Source organism: Scyliorhinus canicula, chromosome 5, assembly GCF_902713615.1.
Source record: "Scyliorhinus canicula chromosome 5, sScyCan1.1, whole genome shotgun sequence".
NCBI classification, from domain to species: domain Eukaryota; kingdom Metazoa; phylum Chordata; class Chondrichthyes; order Carcharhiniformes; family Scyliorhinidae; genus Scyliorhinus; species Scyliorhinus canicula.
Genome location: NC_052150.1, coordinates 226,051,121 through 226,069,343, shown reverse-complemented (window position 1 = coordinate 226,069,343; position 18,223 = coordinate 226,051,121). Strand labels below are relative to the sequence as shown.

The window sequence follows — 18,223 nt, the reverse complement described above, 5'->3', positions numbered from 1 at the left end:
AGGGTGCAGAATATGTTTTGGGTGGGTGACTTCAATTTCCATCACCAAGAGTGGCTCGGTAGCACCAGTACTAACTGAGCTGGCCGGTCCTAAAGGACATAGCTGCTAGACTGGGGCTGCAGCAGGGGGTGAGGGAACCAACAAAAGGGAAAAACGTACTTGACCTTGTCCTCACCAATCTGCCTACTGCAGATGCACCTATCCACGACAGTATCAGTAGAAGTGATCACCATGCAGTTCTTGTAGAGACAAAGTCCTGTCTTCACATTGAGGATACCCTCCAACATATTGTGTGCACGACCACCGTGCTAAATGAGACAAACTTCGAATAGATCTAGCAACTTAGGACTGTGCATCCATGAGGCGCTGTGGGCCATCAGCAGCCGCAGAATTGAATTCAACCACAATCTGTAACCTCATGGCCTGGCATATCCCCACTCTGCCATTACCACCAATCCAGGATTTCAATTCTGGTTCAGTGAAGAGCGTAGGAGAAACATGCCAGGAGCAACATCAGGCATACCGAAAAATGAGTCATGGTGTTCTCTGTTTGCCAATGCCAAAATCGCGGAGCGTCATTGGGTGGAGAATAGGTTCCGTTGCCAAAATCGTGGTGTGCCAATTTGACGCCAAATCGCGATTCTCCGTCACCCCAATAGTGGCTTCAATGCACAGCAGAACGCACGTACATTAAACACTGTTTGCATATCATTAGAGTGTCTGACCCAGTATTTTCCGGGACCTCCACTATTCTCCGCTTCTGATGGGCCAAGTTCCCAACGGCGTGGTTCACTTGTGCTTTTAAAAATCAAAAAACCGGTGTGGTGGCTGATAAAGAAGCGAGAGGAGATTAGACACAGAGAGGAATGACTATGGGCTGCCGGCAGGACATTGGCTGGGCTGGCTGCGATGGGGATCACACAAGTGCCACACAAGTGCCAGGCAATGTCCATCTTCTACAAGAGAGGATCTAACCATCGCTCCTTGACATTCTGGATCCGCCCCAATCAGCATCTTGGGGTTTACTATTGATCAGAAACTGAACTGGACTAGCCGTAATAATACTGTAGCTACCAGGCAGATCAAAGGCTAGGCATCCTATGGGGAGTAATTCACCTGCTTAACCCCCAAAGCCTGTCCACCATTTATAAGGCACAAGTCAGAGTGTAATGGAATACTCTCCACTTTCCTGGATGAGTGCAGCTCCAACAACACTCAAGAAGCTCAACACCATCCAGGACAAGGCAGCCCCGCTAGATTGCTCCTCCTTCCACAAATATTCAATCCCTCCACCACCGATGAACAGTGGCAGCCGTGTGTACCATCTACAAGATGCACTGCAGGAACTCACCAAGGTTCCTTAGCCAGCACCTTCCAAACCCATGACCACTATCTAGAAGGGCAAGAGCAGTAGATACCTGGGAACCGCACCACCTGGAGGTCCCCCTCAAAGTCACTCACCACCCTGACTTGGAAATATATCTGTTCCTTCACTGTCGCTGGGACAGCATCCTGGAATCCCTCCCTAACAGCACAGTGGGTTTACCTATACCTCAAGGACTGCAGAGGTTCTAGAATGCAACTCACCACCACCTTCTGAAGGGTAAATAAGGATGAACAATAAATGCTGGCCTAACCAGCGATGCCCACATCCTGTACATGAATAAAAAATAAATGAAAATAATGCGTACCATAATTCAAGAGGGAAGTAGGGAAAAATAGATTATTACAGGCCAGTGAGTCCAACATAAGTGGAAGGGAAATTATTGGAAATATTTCAGACTAACAGAAGGATAGTTGGCATGGACTTGACATGGGGAGATCTTGTCTGACAAATTTGAATTAGTCGAGGAGTTGACCAGGTGTGTAAAGGAGAGCAGTGCAGTTGTTGGACTTCAGTAAGGTTTTTGACAAAGGTCCCGCATGGCGGTCTCACCAAACCCATGGGATCTAGGGCAATTTGGCAAATTGAATCCAAAATTGGCTTAGTGGCATGAAGCAGTGAGTGAAGGTCAAAGATTGTTTTTGAGAATGGAAGCCTGTGTCCAGTAATGTACTGCAGGGAACGGTCCTGGATTCCTTGCAGCCGGTTGTCTAAACTAATGATCTAGCTGTGAATGTGGGGATATGATCAATAAGTTCATAGGTGACATGAGAATTGGTGGTGTGGGAAATATGGAGGAGGAAAGCCTTAGATTACAGGACGACGATATAGATGGGTTGGTCGGGTGGGCAGAACAGTGGCAAATAAATTTAACTCTGAAAAGTGTGAGGTGATGCATCTTGGGAGTTCTAACAAGGCAATGGAATACACAATGAGCAGTAGGATGCTTTGAAGTACAGAGGGCCAGAGGAATCTTGGAATGCATGTCCATAGATAAGGTGATTAAAAATGCATATGGGACATCTGCCTGTATTAGCCGAAGCATAGATTATAAGAGATTATGATGGAGTTGTATAAAATGTTTGTTAGTCTACAGCTAGAGTACTGTGTGTCGTTCTGTTCGCCATATAGGATGGTAGTGATTACACTAGAAAGTATGCAGAGGAGATTCCCCAGGATGCTGCCTGGGCTGGAGAATTTCAGCTATGAAGAGAGACTGATTTGGCTGAAAGACTTGCTGGTCAAGATGTCAGGGTGAACTCTCCTACTGTTGGAAAAGTGAGCTTGATTGAAGAATTTCTCTTTTGCAAAATTTTCAATTGATCATGGCCACTCCACCTAACCCGCACATTTTAGACTGTGAGAGGAAACTGGAGCACCTGGAGGAAACCCATGCAGACAACGTAAAAGCTCCACAGAGACAGTGACCTAAGGCCGGAATTAAACCTGGGTCCCTGCAGCTGTGAGGCAGCAGTGCCAACCACTGTGCTACTGTGCCACCCATGCATATATAAAAAATAATAGATCTAAAAGCTGTTTTTGTAGGCTGAGACATTTGAAAGGGAAGAGATTTTGAAACCACCTAAAGAAGCTGGCGGTATACAAAAGAAACTGGAAATTAAATAAGCGCATTCATTGGTTGAATGATACAAGGGTGTGGTATTTCACAGGTTCATCCTGTTGAAAACAAGTTGTATTCAGCTAAAGGCAATGTTCTTTTGGTATCAAGGGGAAACTAGCATGCATCTTTGCATTGCAAGTTGATGATTTTCTGTGGGGAATTTCTGCAGAATTTGAGAAATGGGTGACAGATAAAATAAAGAAGTGTTTAAGGGTGGAAGTCAGGCTTCAAGGGGCCTTTAACTATATAGGGTTAGACATTAAGCAGAATAAGTCAGGAGTGGTTTGAAGCAACACTTACTTAGAAAATGTCCAGTAAGAAGTCTTACAACACCAGGTTAAAGTCCACCAGGTTTGTTTCGAATCACTAGCTTTCGGAGTACAGCTCCTTCCTCAGGTGAATGAGGAGGTGGGTTCCAGAAACATATATGTAGAAAAGTCAATGAAGTACGGTGGCACAGTGGTTAGCCCTGCTGCCTCACAGCACCAGAGACCTGGGTTCTGTTCCTGCCTTAGGTCACTGTCTGTATGGAGTTTGTAAGTTCTCCCCGTGTTTGCCAGGGGTTCCCCCGGGTGCTCCAGTTTCCTCCCACAGTCCAAAGATGTGTAGGTTAGGTGGATTGTGCATGATAAAATTGGCCCTCAGTGTTCAAAAGCTTAGGTGAGGTTGTAATGTCTCGCACGTTAAGGGTTAATGTAATACTCTAGCTGACCACTAGATGGAGCTGGTAAGCAGACCGATAAAAAGGAATGCTTCTCAGACTTCTGGGAGAGTGTAGAGAAGGTGGGAGAAGGCTAAAGTGAATAGGAGCAGAGAACAATTTAGGGTCTGGTTTAGCATAGTGGGCTAAACAGCTGGCTTGTAATGCAGAACAAGGCAGCAGCGCGGGTTCAATTCCCGTACCGGATTCCCCGAACAGGCGCCAGAATGTGGCGACTAGGGGCTTTTCACAGTAACTTCATTGAAGCCTTGTGACAATAAGCAATTATTATTTAAGAAAGTGTGCATGAGACAGGTGTTAGTATAGTGTAGAATCTACACTGTAGATTATAGTTTAGTTATAATATTACTTGTTTCAGGAATAGTGATCGAGTTACATATGAAGTAGTGTAATAAATTTTAGCTTTGTTTATTTGACTTAGCTTTTTGTGGTCTTTGTGTACACTACAAATCCATCCTGAGTATTAGCAACATAAAGAACACCACAGTGTTATTGGGTTATGGGGATAGGGTGGGTTGTGGGCCGAGGTAGGCTGTTCTTTGAGAAGGTTGGTGCAGACTCGATGGGTTGAATGGCCTCCTTCTGCACTGTGTAAAAGCAAATTACTGTGGAAGCTGGAATCTGAAACAAAAGAGAAAATGCTGGAAAATCTCAGCAGGTCTGGCAGCATCTGTAGGGAGTCATTGGGCTCTAAACGTTAGCTCTTTTCTCACCCTACAGATGCTGCCAGACCTGCTGAGATTTTCCAGCATTTTCTCTTTCGTTCCTTCTGCACTGTAGTGATTCTAGAAGAAGGCATAATTATTAGCCTTGCCAATGATTCCTACATTCAAATAATGAAGTTACATAATATACCTTTCCCTGGACAGTCCTTGAACTGTCTGGACAATTGTAATTGAATACAGTTTTGATGTTTAAGCCAAATGAATTTATTCTCTGTTTAATTACAACAGGCCGAGCACGGAGGAAGGCCAGGAAAAGAAGTTGTACACAGCGCCAATAAGGTAGGGGTTAAAGTACTAGTATTTTGACAGCAGACCAAAGATACAGAACCATCGAAGGTCCGGTGCCTGGTATCATGGAAGACTGATGCTAGATTATCATGGCAGGCCTCAACCAGGTTATATTGGTTATATGCTGAAGAAAAAAGGCAGGAAGGTCATGCCCTTTATTACTCTGTCTATTGCAAACATTCAAATGGATGTGCTGTTTCATATGGTCCACCCGCTGGTCATTGGGAATGTTACGATCCCAGTTGATGTTAATACATTGGGCAAGTCACATCGCAGACTTAAACCTGGCTTAGTTGATCATAACTTTTTTTTGTAGCAATTGTGGAGTCTAGTTGCTGAAAACATTCATAGCAATCTGCTTGTGTACTTGTAATGTCATGAATAAATCTTTCATCAAACAAGAAAAATTAATGACATTCGGCGCAATTCTCCCCCCCCCCCCCCCCCCCCCCCCCCCACGCCGGGTGGGAGAATCGCGGGGGCGCCGGGCGAGTCCCCGGCACACGCACGCGATTCTCCCATCCCCCCAAACCGGCGCGGCGTGATTTACGGCTGGCCGCTCGGAGAATCGCTGCTCGCCGTTTTGTAAGGTCGCCATGTGAGGTCTTCCGCTATCCCTTCCTTTGTCTTCATTGCCCCCTCTGAGTTATCCTATTGCCTATGTGGATTGGGAGCGGCTGTTTTAGGGCAAATCCAAGCCTGCCATATGAGAGGCTTTTAAAGGTCAGTTGATTGAAGTGCAGGACAGGCAATATCCCCACAAAAATGAAGGATAGAAATGGCAGGATTTGGGAACCATGGATGACAAGGGAAATTGTGACCTTAGTCAAAAGGAAAATGGAAGCATACAATAAGTCTAGACATCTAAAAACTGATGAAGCCCTTGAGGAGTACAGTGAAGGTAGGCATGAACCTGAAGTTGCAATTAGGAGGGCTAAAAGGGGCTATGAAATGTCTTCAGCAAACATCGTCAAGGAGAATCCCAAGGCTTTTTATGCATATGTTAGGAGCAAGAGGTTAACAAGGGAAAGAGTAGGCCCAATCAAGGACAATGGAGGGAAGTTATGCATGGAATGACAGGAAGTGGATGAAATCCTTAATGAGTACTTTGTATCGGGTATTCATCAGGGAGAAGGACTTGATGGATGTTGAGATCAGGGATAAGAGTTAAAAAAGCTCTTGAGAATGGCAATATATCAAAGGAGAAAGTTTTGAGTATCCTAAATTGCATTAAGGTAGACAAGTCCCCGGGGCCAGATGGGATCTATCACAGGTTACTGCCGGAGGCAAGGGGAGAAATAGCTGGTGCCTTAACATATGACTTCACATCCTCTTTGACCACAGGCGAGGTTCCAGCGGACTGGAGAATAGCCAATGTTATTTCCTTGTTTAAGAAAGGAAGCAGGGATAATCCAGCAAATTATAGGCCGATGAGCCTGATATCAGTGTTGGGGAAGCTTTTGGAAAAGATACTGAAGGATAGGATATATGCACAAGTGGAGGAAAATGGACTAGTTAGTGACAGGCAGCATGGTTTTGTATGGGGTAGGTCATGCCTCACCAACTTGATTGAGTTTTTTGAAGAGGTGACAAAGAAAATTGATGAGGGAAGGGCTATGGATAAAATTTATATAGTAAGGCGTTTGACAAGGTCCCACATGGCAGACTGGTACAAAAACTAAAATCACATGCGATTCGGGGTGGGCTGGCTAGATGGATACAGAACTGGCTTGGTTATAGAAGACAGAGAGTAGTGGTGGAAGGCTGTTTTTCAGAAAGGGGATCTGTAGCTATTGGTTTTGCGAGGGATCAGTGCTGGGACCTCTGTTGTTTGTAGTATGTATAAATGATCTGGAGGACAATGTGGATGGTCTGATTAGTAAGTTTGCGAATGACACAAAGATTGGCGGAGTTGCTGATAGTGCCGAGGATTGTCAGAGATACAACTGGATATAGATAGATTGAACACTTGAAATGAAATGAAAATTGCTTATTGTCACAAGTAGGCTTCAAATGAAGTTACTGTGAAAAGTCCCTAGACGCCACATTCCAGTGCCTGTTCGGGGAGGCTGTTACGGGAATTGAACCGTGCTGCTGACCTGCCTTGGTCTGCTTTCAAAGCCAGCGATTTAGCCCTGTGCTAAACAGTCCCTAACTTGGGCATAGAAATGGCAGATGGAATTTAATCTGGACAAATGCGAGGTGATGCATGTTGGAGTATCAAATCTAGGTATAAATTATACTGTAAATGGCAGAACCTTTAGGAACATTAACGTACAGAGGGATCTGGGCATGCAGGCCTTCAGTTTCCTAAAGGTGGCAACACAGGTGGCCAAGGTGATTAAGAAGGCATATGGCATGCTTGCCCTCATCAGCCGGGGCATTGAGTGCAGGAGTTGGGAAATCACGTTGCAGCTATATAAAACGTTGGTTAGGCCTCATTTGGAGTATTGCGTGCAGTTTTGGTTACCAAATTATCAGAAGGAAGTGAAAGCTTTGGAGAAAGCGCAAAGAAGTTTCACCAGAATATTGCCTGGCCGCGAGGGTGTTGGCTATGAGAAGAAGTTGAATAAACTAGGATTGTTTTCACTGGAAAGATGGAGGTTGAGGGGAGACCTAATGGAGGTCTACAAAATGATGCGAGGCATAGACAGGGTGGATAGTCAGAGGCTTTTTCCAAGGGTGGAAGTGTCAATTACACAGGGGGCACCGGTTCAAGGTGAGAGGAAGAAGTTTAAGGGAGATGTATGGGGTAGGTTTGTCATGCAGAGAGCAGTGGATGCCTGGAACACGCTACCAGAGGATGTGGTGGAAGCAAGCACTTTCGCAATATTTGAGAGGCATCTGGATGGATACATGAATAGGGAGGAAATAGAGGGATACGGACCGAGTAAGGGCAGTTTTATTTTTAGTTTGAGCATCATGTTCGGCACAGGCTTGGAGTGCTGAGGTACCTGTTCCTGTGTTGTATTTTTCTTTGTTCTTTGTTCCATGGACCTTTTTGGAGAATAACTCTCTATCTGGGGTCTTCCCTAATTTTCCTGTCCATAGCTATTTTTTTCCTTAGTGGTTGCTGCTTTCAGTGCATTACTGCTTTACGTGCATTACCACTTTAAATGTTATGCTACTTTAAGACTGTTATCTTTTTTAGTCATCTAACTGTCAGCAGCTGTGGGCTTTCTCTCTGTGTTTTCCCAAGATTTTGCAGATTTGGAGAAAACCTGACTGCTCTTTTTTGAACTTCTAAAACTTCTATTTTTATTGAAGGGAGGCCATTTCAGCGATCTCTGCCGTTTTATTTTCTTCACCTGGCTGTTTGGATAGTCCATCTTTTTCTTTAAGTTTTTTTCTCTCTGAAAATGCTGTTTTTTTCCATTTCTCCCACATTTTGAGACCCAGCTTGGGCCGATTGGAGCTGTTTTTAAAAATAAATTGTTCACTTTTTTTTAAGAAGTTTGTGAACTTCCCATCTTTTGATTGAAGTTTACCAGTGATTGCTGCCACAGAATCCCACAAATTCTCCCCCCGACCCTGCACATCGGGAATTTTCCAGTTTCAGCTCCTTGATCTTCCCATCCCTCAAGACATCTCCTTGGGAATTTGTTTTTACTTAGAATACTGCTTTCTGTCTACTCTTTTTAAAAAAGTTTTGCAGAAACTCTGTTTCTTTTTACTTCAGTTCTATTTTTTTCAACTAAAAGCCACAGTTCTGGATTTGCAGGATTATGTTATCTGTGCAGTTCTTTCTCAACTTTTGACTCTAGGGATCCTAGTTCAGAATTCTCTTAAGGTTAACATGCAGGTTCAGTTGGCAGTTAGGAAGTCAAATGCAATGTCAGTATTCATATCGAGATAAATCCCCGGGACCTGATGAAATGTATCCCAAGACATTGTGGGAAGCTCAGGAGAAAGTGAGGGCCTCTCGCAGAGATATTTGAATGGTCGACAGCCTCAGCTGAGGTGCCTGAAGATTGGAGGGTAACAAACATTGTGCCTTTGTTTAAGAAGGGCAGCTGGGAAAAGCCTGGGAACTACAGACTGGTAGGCCTAACATCTGTGGTTGATACATTGTTAGAAGGTATTCTGAGAGACAGGACCTCCAGGCATTTAGAGAGGCAAGGTCTGAATTGGTAGGTCAGCATGGCTTTGTGAATGGAAAATCGTGTCTCACGAATTTGATTGAGTTGTTTGAAGGGGTAACCAATAAGGTGGATGAGGGCATTGCAGTCGACGTTGTCTACATGGACTTTAGCAAGACCTTTGACAAGGTACTGCTTGGTAGCTTGTTGCATACGCCTAAATCACATGGTCTCCAGGGTGAGGTAGCCAATTGGATACAAAATTGGCTTGATGACAAGCCAATGTAGGTTGTAGGTGGTTGTAGTGTTTTTCAAACTGGAGGTTTGTGACCAGCGTTGTGTCTCAGGGATCGGTGCTGGGTCCACTGTTATTTGTTATTTATATTAATGTTTTGGATGCAAGTTTAGGAGGCTTGGTTAGTAAGTTTGCAGGTGACACCAAGATTGGTGGCATAATGGACAGTGAACAAGGCTATCTAGGATTGCAACAGGATCTTGATGAATTTGACCAGTGGCCAATGAATGGCAGATGAAGTTTAATTTAGGTAAATGTGAGGTGATGCATATTGGTGCATCGAAACGGGGCAGGACCTACTCAGTTAATGGTAGGGTATTGAGGAGAGTTACAGAACAAAGAGATCTAGGAGTACAGGTTCATAACTCCTTGAAAGTGGAGTCCAAGTGGACAGGGTGGTGAGAAGGCATTCGGCATGCTTGGTTTCATTGGTCAGAACATTGAATCTATGATTCAATCTATGATTGAATATAGGGGTTTGGATGTCTTGTTGAAGTTGTACAAGACATTAGTAAGGCCACATTTGGAATACTGTGTACAGTTCTGGTCATCCTATTATTGAACTATGAAGGGTGCAGAAATTATTCGCTAGGATGCTACCGGGACTTGATGGTTTGAGTTATGAGGAAAGGCTGGATAGACTGGGACTTTTTTCCCTGGAGTGTAGGAGGCATTGGGGTGATTTTATAGAGATCTATAAAATAATGAGGGGCAAAGATAAGGTAGAGAGTCAACATCTTTTCCCAAAGGTAGGGGAGTCTAAAACTAGAGGGCATAGGTTTAAGGTGAGAGGGGAGATACAAAAGGTCCAGAGAGGCAATCTTTTCACACAGAGGGTGGCGAGTGTCTGGAACGAGCTGCCAGAGGCAGTATTAGAGGCGGGTACAATTTTTTCTTTTAAAAAGTATTTAGACAATTATATGGGTCAGATAGGTCTAGAGGTATATGGGCTAAATGTCATCAATTGGGACTAGCTTTGTGGTAAAAACTGGACGGCATGGACAAGTTGGGCCGAAGGGCCTGTTTCCATGCTATAAACCTCTATGACCTCTTTGACTCATTGCTGGGGCTCATAAGTTACTATGTCCCCCCTCCCGCACAATTTAGAACATAGAACATACAGTACAGAAGGGGGCCATTCAGCCCATCGAGTCTGCACCGACCCACTTAAGCCCTTACTTCCACCCTATCCCCGTAACCCAGCAACCTCTCCTAACCTTTTTTTTGGACACTAAGGACAACTTAGCACAGCCAATCCACCCACCTAACCTGCACATCTTTGGACTGTGGGAGGAAACCGGACCACCCGGAGGAAACCCACACGCACACGGGGAGAACGTGCAGACTCCGCACAGACAGTGACCCAGTCGGGAATCGAACTTGGGACCCTGGCGCTGTGAAGCCACAATGCTATCCACTGCGCTACAGTGCTGCCCTATTTATTAAAAAAACCCAGGAGCGGATCGTGGAGAGCGTCGCAGGAGGCGCCATTCGCTGAGGTGAACAGGCAGCTCACTTCTTCTCGGTTGCTGACCCACTTTGATCCTGCTAAACTGCTCTTGGTCACCTGCGCCTGCTTGCCATACGGTACAGCTCTACGTTATCTCATTGGATGAGTGACGGTAAGGAGTGTCCAATGGCTTTCACCTCGAGGACGCTGGCTGCGGGTGAATGTAATTATGCTCAGATAGAGAAGGAAGATCTGGCCATGGTCTTTGCCATAAAGAAGCTCCACCAGTACGTCTATGGGTCTTGTTTCTCGGCATTTTTAAAATATAAATTTATAGTACCCAATTAATTTTTTCCAATAAAGGGGCAATTTAGCGTGTTCAATCTACCTACCTTGCTTTTCTTTGGTTTGTGGGGGTGAAACCCATGCATAAACGGGGAGAATGTGCAAACTCCACACGGACAATGACCCAGAGCTGGAATCGAACCTGGGACCACGGCACCATGAGACTGCAGTGCTACCACTGCACCACCGTGCTGCCCTTGTTTCAGGGTATTGACTGATCACAATCCGCTGTTGGGGTTATTCTGAGAGAACAGGACCATCCCACCTACAGCATCGACCAGAATTCAATGATGGGCCCTCTTATTGGCGGCATAGGAATGTGCGCTGGAGCACTGTCCCTCCCGTGACGTTGATTGTGAACGTTGACACATTGACCCAGACTCCCGCCGCTGATGAGGCTTTTGCCCCCCACAGAGTTGATGAGGTTGTCGCTACTATGTGTTTTATGGATACGTTGCTGGTCACATGGACACAGACTGACCCCCTGTTATTTAAAGTTCACCATATCGTGTGTTTGGGGCCCACCATCGAGCCCTTCTTAAAGAACTAGAAGCTTTTACCTTAGAGATCACTGAGATCAGCGTGGAGGATGGAATACTCCTTTGGGGGATGCACATAGTCGTTGTGCACAAGGGGCAAGGCCCCATCTTGGCTGACCTCCATTTCGGACACCCTGGCATGTTTAAGATGAAGATGCTCGTCTGAAGTTACATATGGTGGGCAGGGTTGGAGGCGGAGATGGAGGGGCTCGCCCAACGGTGCAAAGTGTGCCAGGAGCAGCAGAAGCCCCAACCTGCATTACCGCAGGTGATCAAAAAGCTCAGGCTGTCTTTTAGCATCCTGGAGGCACTGGTCTAAGGTAATAGAACACCTTTACTAGTGCGGAGTTCGGAAATTTCATGCGGAAGAATGAAGTGCGCCACATATGCACTACCCCATTTCACCCCGCTTTGAATGGGTTGTCCAAAAGTGCAGTCCAGATATTGAAGCAAACAGACCTCGGGGCTCCTTGACACACGTTTGGCATACTTGCTTTTCTGTTGCCGCTATACGCCACCAGTGGCATGGCACTGGCGGAACATTTCATGGGATGTCGGCTTCAAACTTGCCTCAGTCTGGCATTGCCCGATTTTGACAGGCAGGTACGCTGTGGACAAGAGCATGCCGCACTTAGATGATTTGTACCCGGTGACATGGGGCGCGATTCTCCGCACTCACGCCGGTTCGGAGAATAGCGGGCAGCGCAAATTTTCACGGCGACGCTGGTCCGACGCCCTCCCGCTATTCTCCGAACCCCGCACAAACTACACGTCGGCATTCCCGGCAAAGGCCTCGAAAACCCCCCCGACACGACCAGAATCGCAACTTATTGGCCCCCCGCTATTCTCCAGCCCGGATGGGCCGAAGTCCCGACGTCATCACGCAATGTTTTCACGCCGGCCAACACACCTGCTTTTCAAGTTCGTCAACCAGTCGTGCCGGCTGACGAGAGCTTCGAGGAGGTGAGCGCACCGCTCAGCGCACCGCTCAGCGCACCGCTCAGCGCACCGCTCGAGTCTGGCCACAACGGAGAAGGCATCCCCGAGAACGGGATGGGGTCCAGAGCGGGGGGGGGGGGGGGGGGGGGGGGGGGGAGTGTGGGAGACGGAGGGGGGAGTGGGGGAGATGGAGGGGGGAGTGGGGGAGACGGAGGGGGGAGTGGGGGAGATGGAGGGGGGAGTGGGGGAGACGAACGAAGGGGGGAGTGGGGGAGACGGAGGGGGGAGTGGGGGAGACGGAGGGGGGAGTGGGGGAGATGGAGGGGGAGACGGAGGGGGGAGTGGGGGAGACGGAGGGGGGAGTGGGGGAGACGGAGGGGGGAGACGGAGGGGGAAGTGGGGGAGACGGAGGGGGGGAGTGGGGGAGACGGAGGAGGGGAGTGGGGGAGACGGAGGGGGAGACGGAGGGGGGAGTGGGGAGACGGAGGGGGGAGTGGGGGAGACGGCGGGGGGAGACGGAGGGGGAAGTGGGGGAGACGGAGGGGGAGTGGGGGAGACGGAGGAGGGGAGTGGGGGAGACGGAGGGGGGAGATGGAGGGGGGAGTGGGGGAGACAGAGGGTGGAGTGGGGCAGACGGAGTGAGGGAGTCCGAGGGGGGGGGGGGGGGGGGGGGGGGGGGGGGGGGGGGTTAGGGAGAGAGTGAGCGAGTGACCCGTCCAACCCCGGTTACAAAATGTCTGCCACCATGCCATGGCGTGCCGGTCACGATTACACGGCCGCTGGTTGCCCTGTGGCTTACGGCCACAGGCCACTGACGCACCGGTGAAGAGGACGTAGTTAACTGCCCTTTGGATGCAGAAAGTAACCAGGGGTTAGGCTGCCCGCGTGTCAGCAGCGCGACCAGGCCACCGGGACACACAGGTATCCCGTGGCAGGCGGCTGCCGAGGTGTCGACTAACCTCCGTCTAACATGTCCCGTTTCTCTGCCCCCCTCCACCCTTCTGTACAATGTCTGTGAACAGAACGGCTATGTTCTGCGCAGTGGTTGGGGCCGCTGCACTGCATTTGGAGATGCAGCAGCATCCACAGCCACAACCCGCAGTGGATGCAGGGCCAGCTGCAGCAGCAGAGGGAAGGGCCGAGGAGTTGCCAGTCGTCGAGCAGCATGGGGGGGGGGGGGGGGGGGGGAGGAGGGGGAGGAGGAGAGAGTGAGGGTGCAGCCACGGCACCAGTGGCGACGACCAAGGCCGAGAGTGTACCGTGTCCAGATCTCTTTCCTAACAATGACGGACATCACCTGCAGGAGGAGACTCCGGGTGCGTAGGCGGACGGTGATACATATCTGTCACCTCGTGGCGCACCTCGGCCCACGTGGAATGGGGGGAGGACACGCGATCCCGGTTGCCACTAAGGTGACGGTCGCTCTTAACTTCTATGCGACCGGCTCCTTCCAGTCTCCGAGCGGGGACCTCTCCGGGATCTCCCAGTCATCGGTCCACAGGTGTATCCGGGATGTGACCGACGCCCTCTATGCCATCGCGGACCGCTACATCACCTTTACTGAGGACCGAGCAAGTCAAGACTCACGAGCTCGTGGATTTGCCAGCGTGGCCGGGATACCGATGGTGCAGGGGACAATCGATTGTGTTCACATCCCCATGCGCCCGCCTGCAGGGGACAGGGATGTGTTTACAAACAGAAGGGGGACATACTCCATGAATATCCAGGTGGTATGCGACCCCCACATGAGGATCATGAACGTCTGTGCAAGGTTCCCAGGGAGTGTGCATGACTCCTACATACTGGCGCAGTCGTACATCCCTGCGATGTTTGAGGGGCGTCCCCCCCGGCTGAGGGGCTGGTTGCTAGGCGACAGGGGTTATCCACTGAGGTCTTGGCTGATGACGCCTATACGGAGGCCTCAGACCAATGCGGAAACCCGATACAACGAGGCCCATGCAGCAACCAGGGGTGTGGTGGAGCGCTGCCTTGGCCTCCTGAAGATGAGATTCATGTGCCTGGACTGCTCCGGAGGGGCCCTGCAGGTCGCTCGCATTGTTGTGGTCTGCTGTGCGCTGCACAACATCGCGATGCAGAGGGGAGATGACCTGCTGCTGCAGGAGGAGGAGGGAGAAGCCAGTGGCAGTGGTGCCAGCACAGAGGAGGAGGAGGAGGAGGAGGCTGGCGGAGTGGCGGGCGCAGCACGCAGACACGACCCAGGTGTTGGTGATGTCCAGGAGGCGGCATGTTGGACCCGGCGAGGATGGCGGGCACGCGACGCCTTGGTGGCAGCACGGTTCACACGTCGCATGTGACGTCCCCGCTGAACACCAAACCACCACCTGCATCGCTAGTCGTGCAGAGGGTCAACACACAACTGCCACCACCACAGCCCCCACCCCTATCAGTGTACACTACTCCACTTCGACATCACCCTTACCACTGGGTCCAGATGGTATGGCACAACATTGATGGCTGTGTCAGCGGGTGTGATCAGTACCATGTGGAATGATTACAGCCCGCTCTGCGAAGAGCTGTGAGCTCAGAATCGTTAGAGAGAGTCTGACCCATGGCAATAGCTGAACCATCCACCTTGGTGTCCGCTGAGATCGTCACGGACACTCCATCACGTGCCCGCGTGGGCTAGCTGTGGGAGGGGGTGGGGGGGGGGGGGGGGGGGTGGAGAGGGACTGCACACCCGGCACCGAAGTTTCACCGCTCGTCAACCCCAGCGACACTCGGTCACCATCACAAATCCTGTGGCTGTGGAACAATCACACGGTATTACAAGTAAGGTGGAACAGTGCGTTTTATGTGAACAAACATTTACAGGTGCCCTAGCCCCTACAACTAAACTGCGCCCTTCACCTATGCCAACTTACTCAGTGTCTACCTTTGTTGCCTTACGTAGTTGCCTACCACTACGTCTAAGTGACTCCCCAGATGATACAGCAGGAGTGGAGGAGGACTGCTGCGAATCGCCCCCTTCGACTTGTTTCTCCTTTGGCAAGCGTTTCCTGGGGCGACTCGGCCTTGATGGGCCAGGCTGCTCTGCGGGCGTCTCGGGTGACGTTGTGCCATCCTGCTCTGCCTGCTGCCCAACCGATGCACCAGGGATGGGACGGGGGGAGGCCGAGAATTCCGGGACGTCCCGTGATTGAGTTAATGGGATGGGCCCCGAAACCTCCTCCTCCCTCGGGGAGCCCGGTGGCCCCCGGGCCTCACTTTGGGACAGAGGTGCGAGCGGGGAGGTTCCCCGTCACGCCACCGACACCTGGCGCTGCCAGTCCTGGAGGCCTGCAACGGTATCCACCAGGATCCGAAGGTTTGCAGAGATGGAGTCCAGGGAGTTAGACATTCCCGCCAGGGACTGTGCGATCTCAACCTGTGAGTGCACGACACCATCCAGCACATGTGTCAGGCGGTTGCTGCTCTCGGCGACTGACTGCTGCGACTGGGCCATGACCTGCTGAGACTCGGCCAAGGCCCGCAGCGCGCCGGCAATGTCGTTTTGGCTCTGGCGCATTGCTGCCTGTGAGAGGGCAACCCTGTCCAGGGCCGAGGATGACGCCTGCACGTGAAGCCCAACGTCTTGCATAACCTGACCCATGCCTGAAACCGTTTCACCCATTGCCTCCACCGCGGATGCCACCCATGCGGTGTCGGCCTGGGTTTCTGCCATGAGCGGCACCACTCCCTGCTCGTGGATGCAGTTCGACTCCTCTAACAGCGTCTGCAGAGTCTGGAAGACAGCCCTCATCCCGTCATTGTGTCCCTGGGTTTCTATATGCATCGGCTGGGCGGGTGGGTTGAGAAAGTCCAGGAACTCTGAAAACGTCTGGGAGCCAGCTGCATGCTGGGCCTGGCCTGGCCTCCGCCAGTCCGGGCCCTTGGCTGCTCCGACCTCCACCTGCTGTCCCTGCTCAGCTGTGATGTGCGACCCAGACTGTGACCCAGGAGCCTCATCACTAAATAGGCCAGCCGGGGTGAGTGTCTCTGGGATGGTGGATGGTGTGGGAGATAGCAGTGCCGCAAGCTCGAGGTCGTCTTGGGTGGACGCCTCCTCGATGTCATCGGCCCGCTGAGAGTAGCACATTCTGGAACCATAGAATCTATGGCATGGAGACTGGTCCTTCAGCCCAAACTGGCCAATGCCAACTGAAAAGCCCATCTAAACTAATCCCATTTCCCTGCATTTGGCCCATATCACTCTAAACCTATCCATGTATCTGTCCAAATGCCTTTCAAATGTCAATGTTCCTGCCTCAACTACTTCCTCCGGCAACACATTCCACACACGTACCACCGCCTGTGTAAAAATGTTGCTTCTCAGGTGACCCCAGGTGAAGGTAGATAGCGGCGACCATAACATGATTGAATCTTACTTCCACTTTAAAAGGGAGAAGAGATGGTCTTAAACTAGTATTTTAAATGGAAATAAGGGTAACGTTGGCATGAAAGCTGAGCTAGCTGAAGTGAACTAGGATACAAGGCTAGAGGATAGATCAATAGAGAAGCAGTGGCAGATTTTTAAGGGAATATTTCAGAATACTCAAAATAAATATCAGGAAAAATCTAAGGGATGGATCCACCATCTATGGTTAACTAAAGAAGTTAAGGAAAGCATCAAACTTAAGGAAAAAGCATACAACTGTGCAGCGATGAATGGCAGGTCAGATGAATGGTCAGAATAGAAACAACAGCAGATAATGACTAAAATGTTAATCAGGAGAAGAAATAAAAAAAACCATTCCAGCAATAGTTGTAATCAGGAGGTGGAAGTCCATTAACTCCATACTTACAGAATGCCTTGATCCACCAAAATTTGCATACCACCATAATCGGTCCACAATAGATATCACCCTGGCCCAACACTCATCCCTGGAGCATCTCAACAACAAGGACTCCTACATCAGACTCCAATTCATTGACTACAGCTCCGCCTTCAACATCATAATCCCAGCAAAGCTCATATCAAAGTTCCAAAACCTAGGATTTAGCTATTCCCTCTGCAACTAGATCTTCGCCTTTTGACGCATAGCCCAGAATCAGTAAGGATAAATGATGACAGCTCCTCCACGATAGTACTCAATACCATGACCCCGCAAGGTCCCGTGGTCTCCGTATTGAGGATTATCATGGAGCTCCCTGCTATATCGTGGAGCTCTCTACTATACTCCTTATACACACATGACTATGCGGCAAACTTCGGCTCCAACTCTATCTACAAGTTTGCTGATGATCGTCGTGGATCTTAAACAACGATGAGTCAGAGTACAAGAGGAAGATAGAGGACCTGGTGGCGTGGTGTAGCAAGAACCAGCTCTCCCTCAATGTCAGCAAAACTAAAGAGCTGGTCATTGACTTCAGGAAACAAAGTACCATACCATGCATTAATGGTGCCAAGGTGGAGATGGCTGTCAGCTTCAAATTCTTAGGTGTGCACGCACATCACAACAATCTGTCCTGGTACACCGACGTCAACACTATGACCAAGAAAGCACAACAGTACTTATACTTCCTCAGGAAACAAATGAAATTCGGCATGTCCGCATTGACTCTGATCAACTTTTACATATGCACCAGAGAAAGCAAAAACAGAAAATACCAGACTAGCTCAACAGGTCTGACAGCATCTTTGACAAAGAATCATCCAGACTTGAAACGTTAGCTCCCTTTTCTCTCCACAGATGCTGTCAGACCTGCGAAGATTGTCCAGTATTTTCTGTTTTAGTTTCAGATTCCAGCATCTGCAATAATTTGCTTTTATAACCTAGAAAGCATCCTATCTGGCTGCATCACAGCCTGGTATGACAAATGCTCGGCCCAAGACCGTA

The 18,223-nt window shown here is 49.4% G+C and overlaps 1 protein-coding gene across 5 annotated transcripts in view; it reads left to right on the top strand.

Moving 5' to 3' along the window:
• The window catches only part of LOC119966630, a 360,402-nt gene that overhangs the window by 309,667 nt on the left and 32,512 nt on the right, over positions 1 to 18,223 (top strand). For all 5 annotated transcript variants that reach the window (XM_038798649.1, XM_038798647.1, XM_038798645.1 and 2 more), the window contains one exon: positions 4,680 to 4,730. In XM_038798649.1, the coding sequence (XP_038654577.1) occupies positions 4,680 to 4,729 (50 nt within the window). In that variant the 3' untranslated portion in view covers position 4,730. The remainder of the gene's footprint in view (positions 1 to 4,679; positions 4,731 to 18,223) is intronic.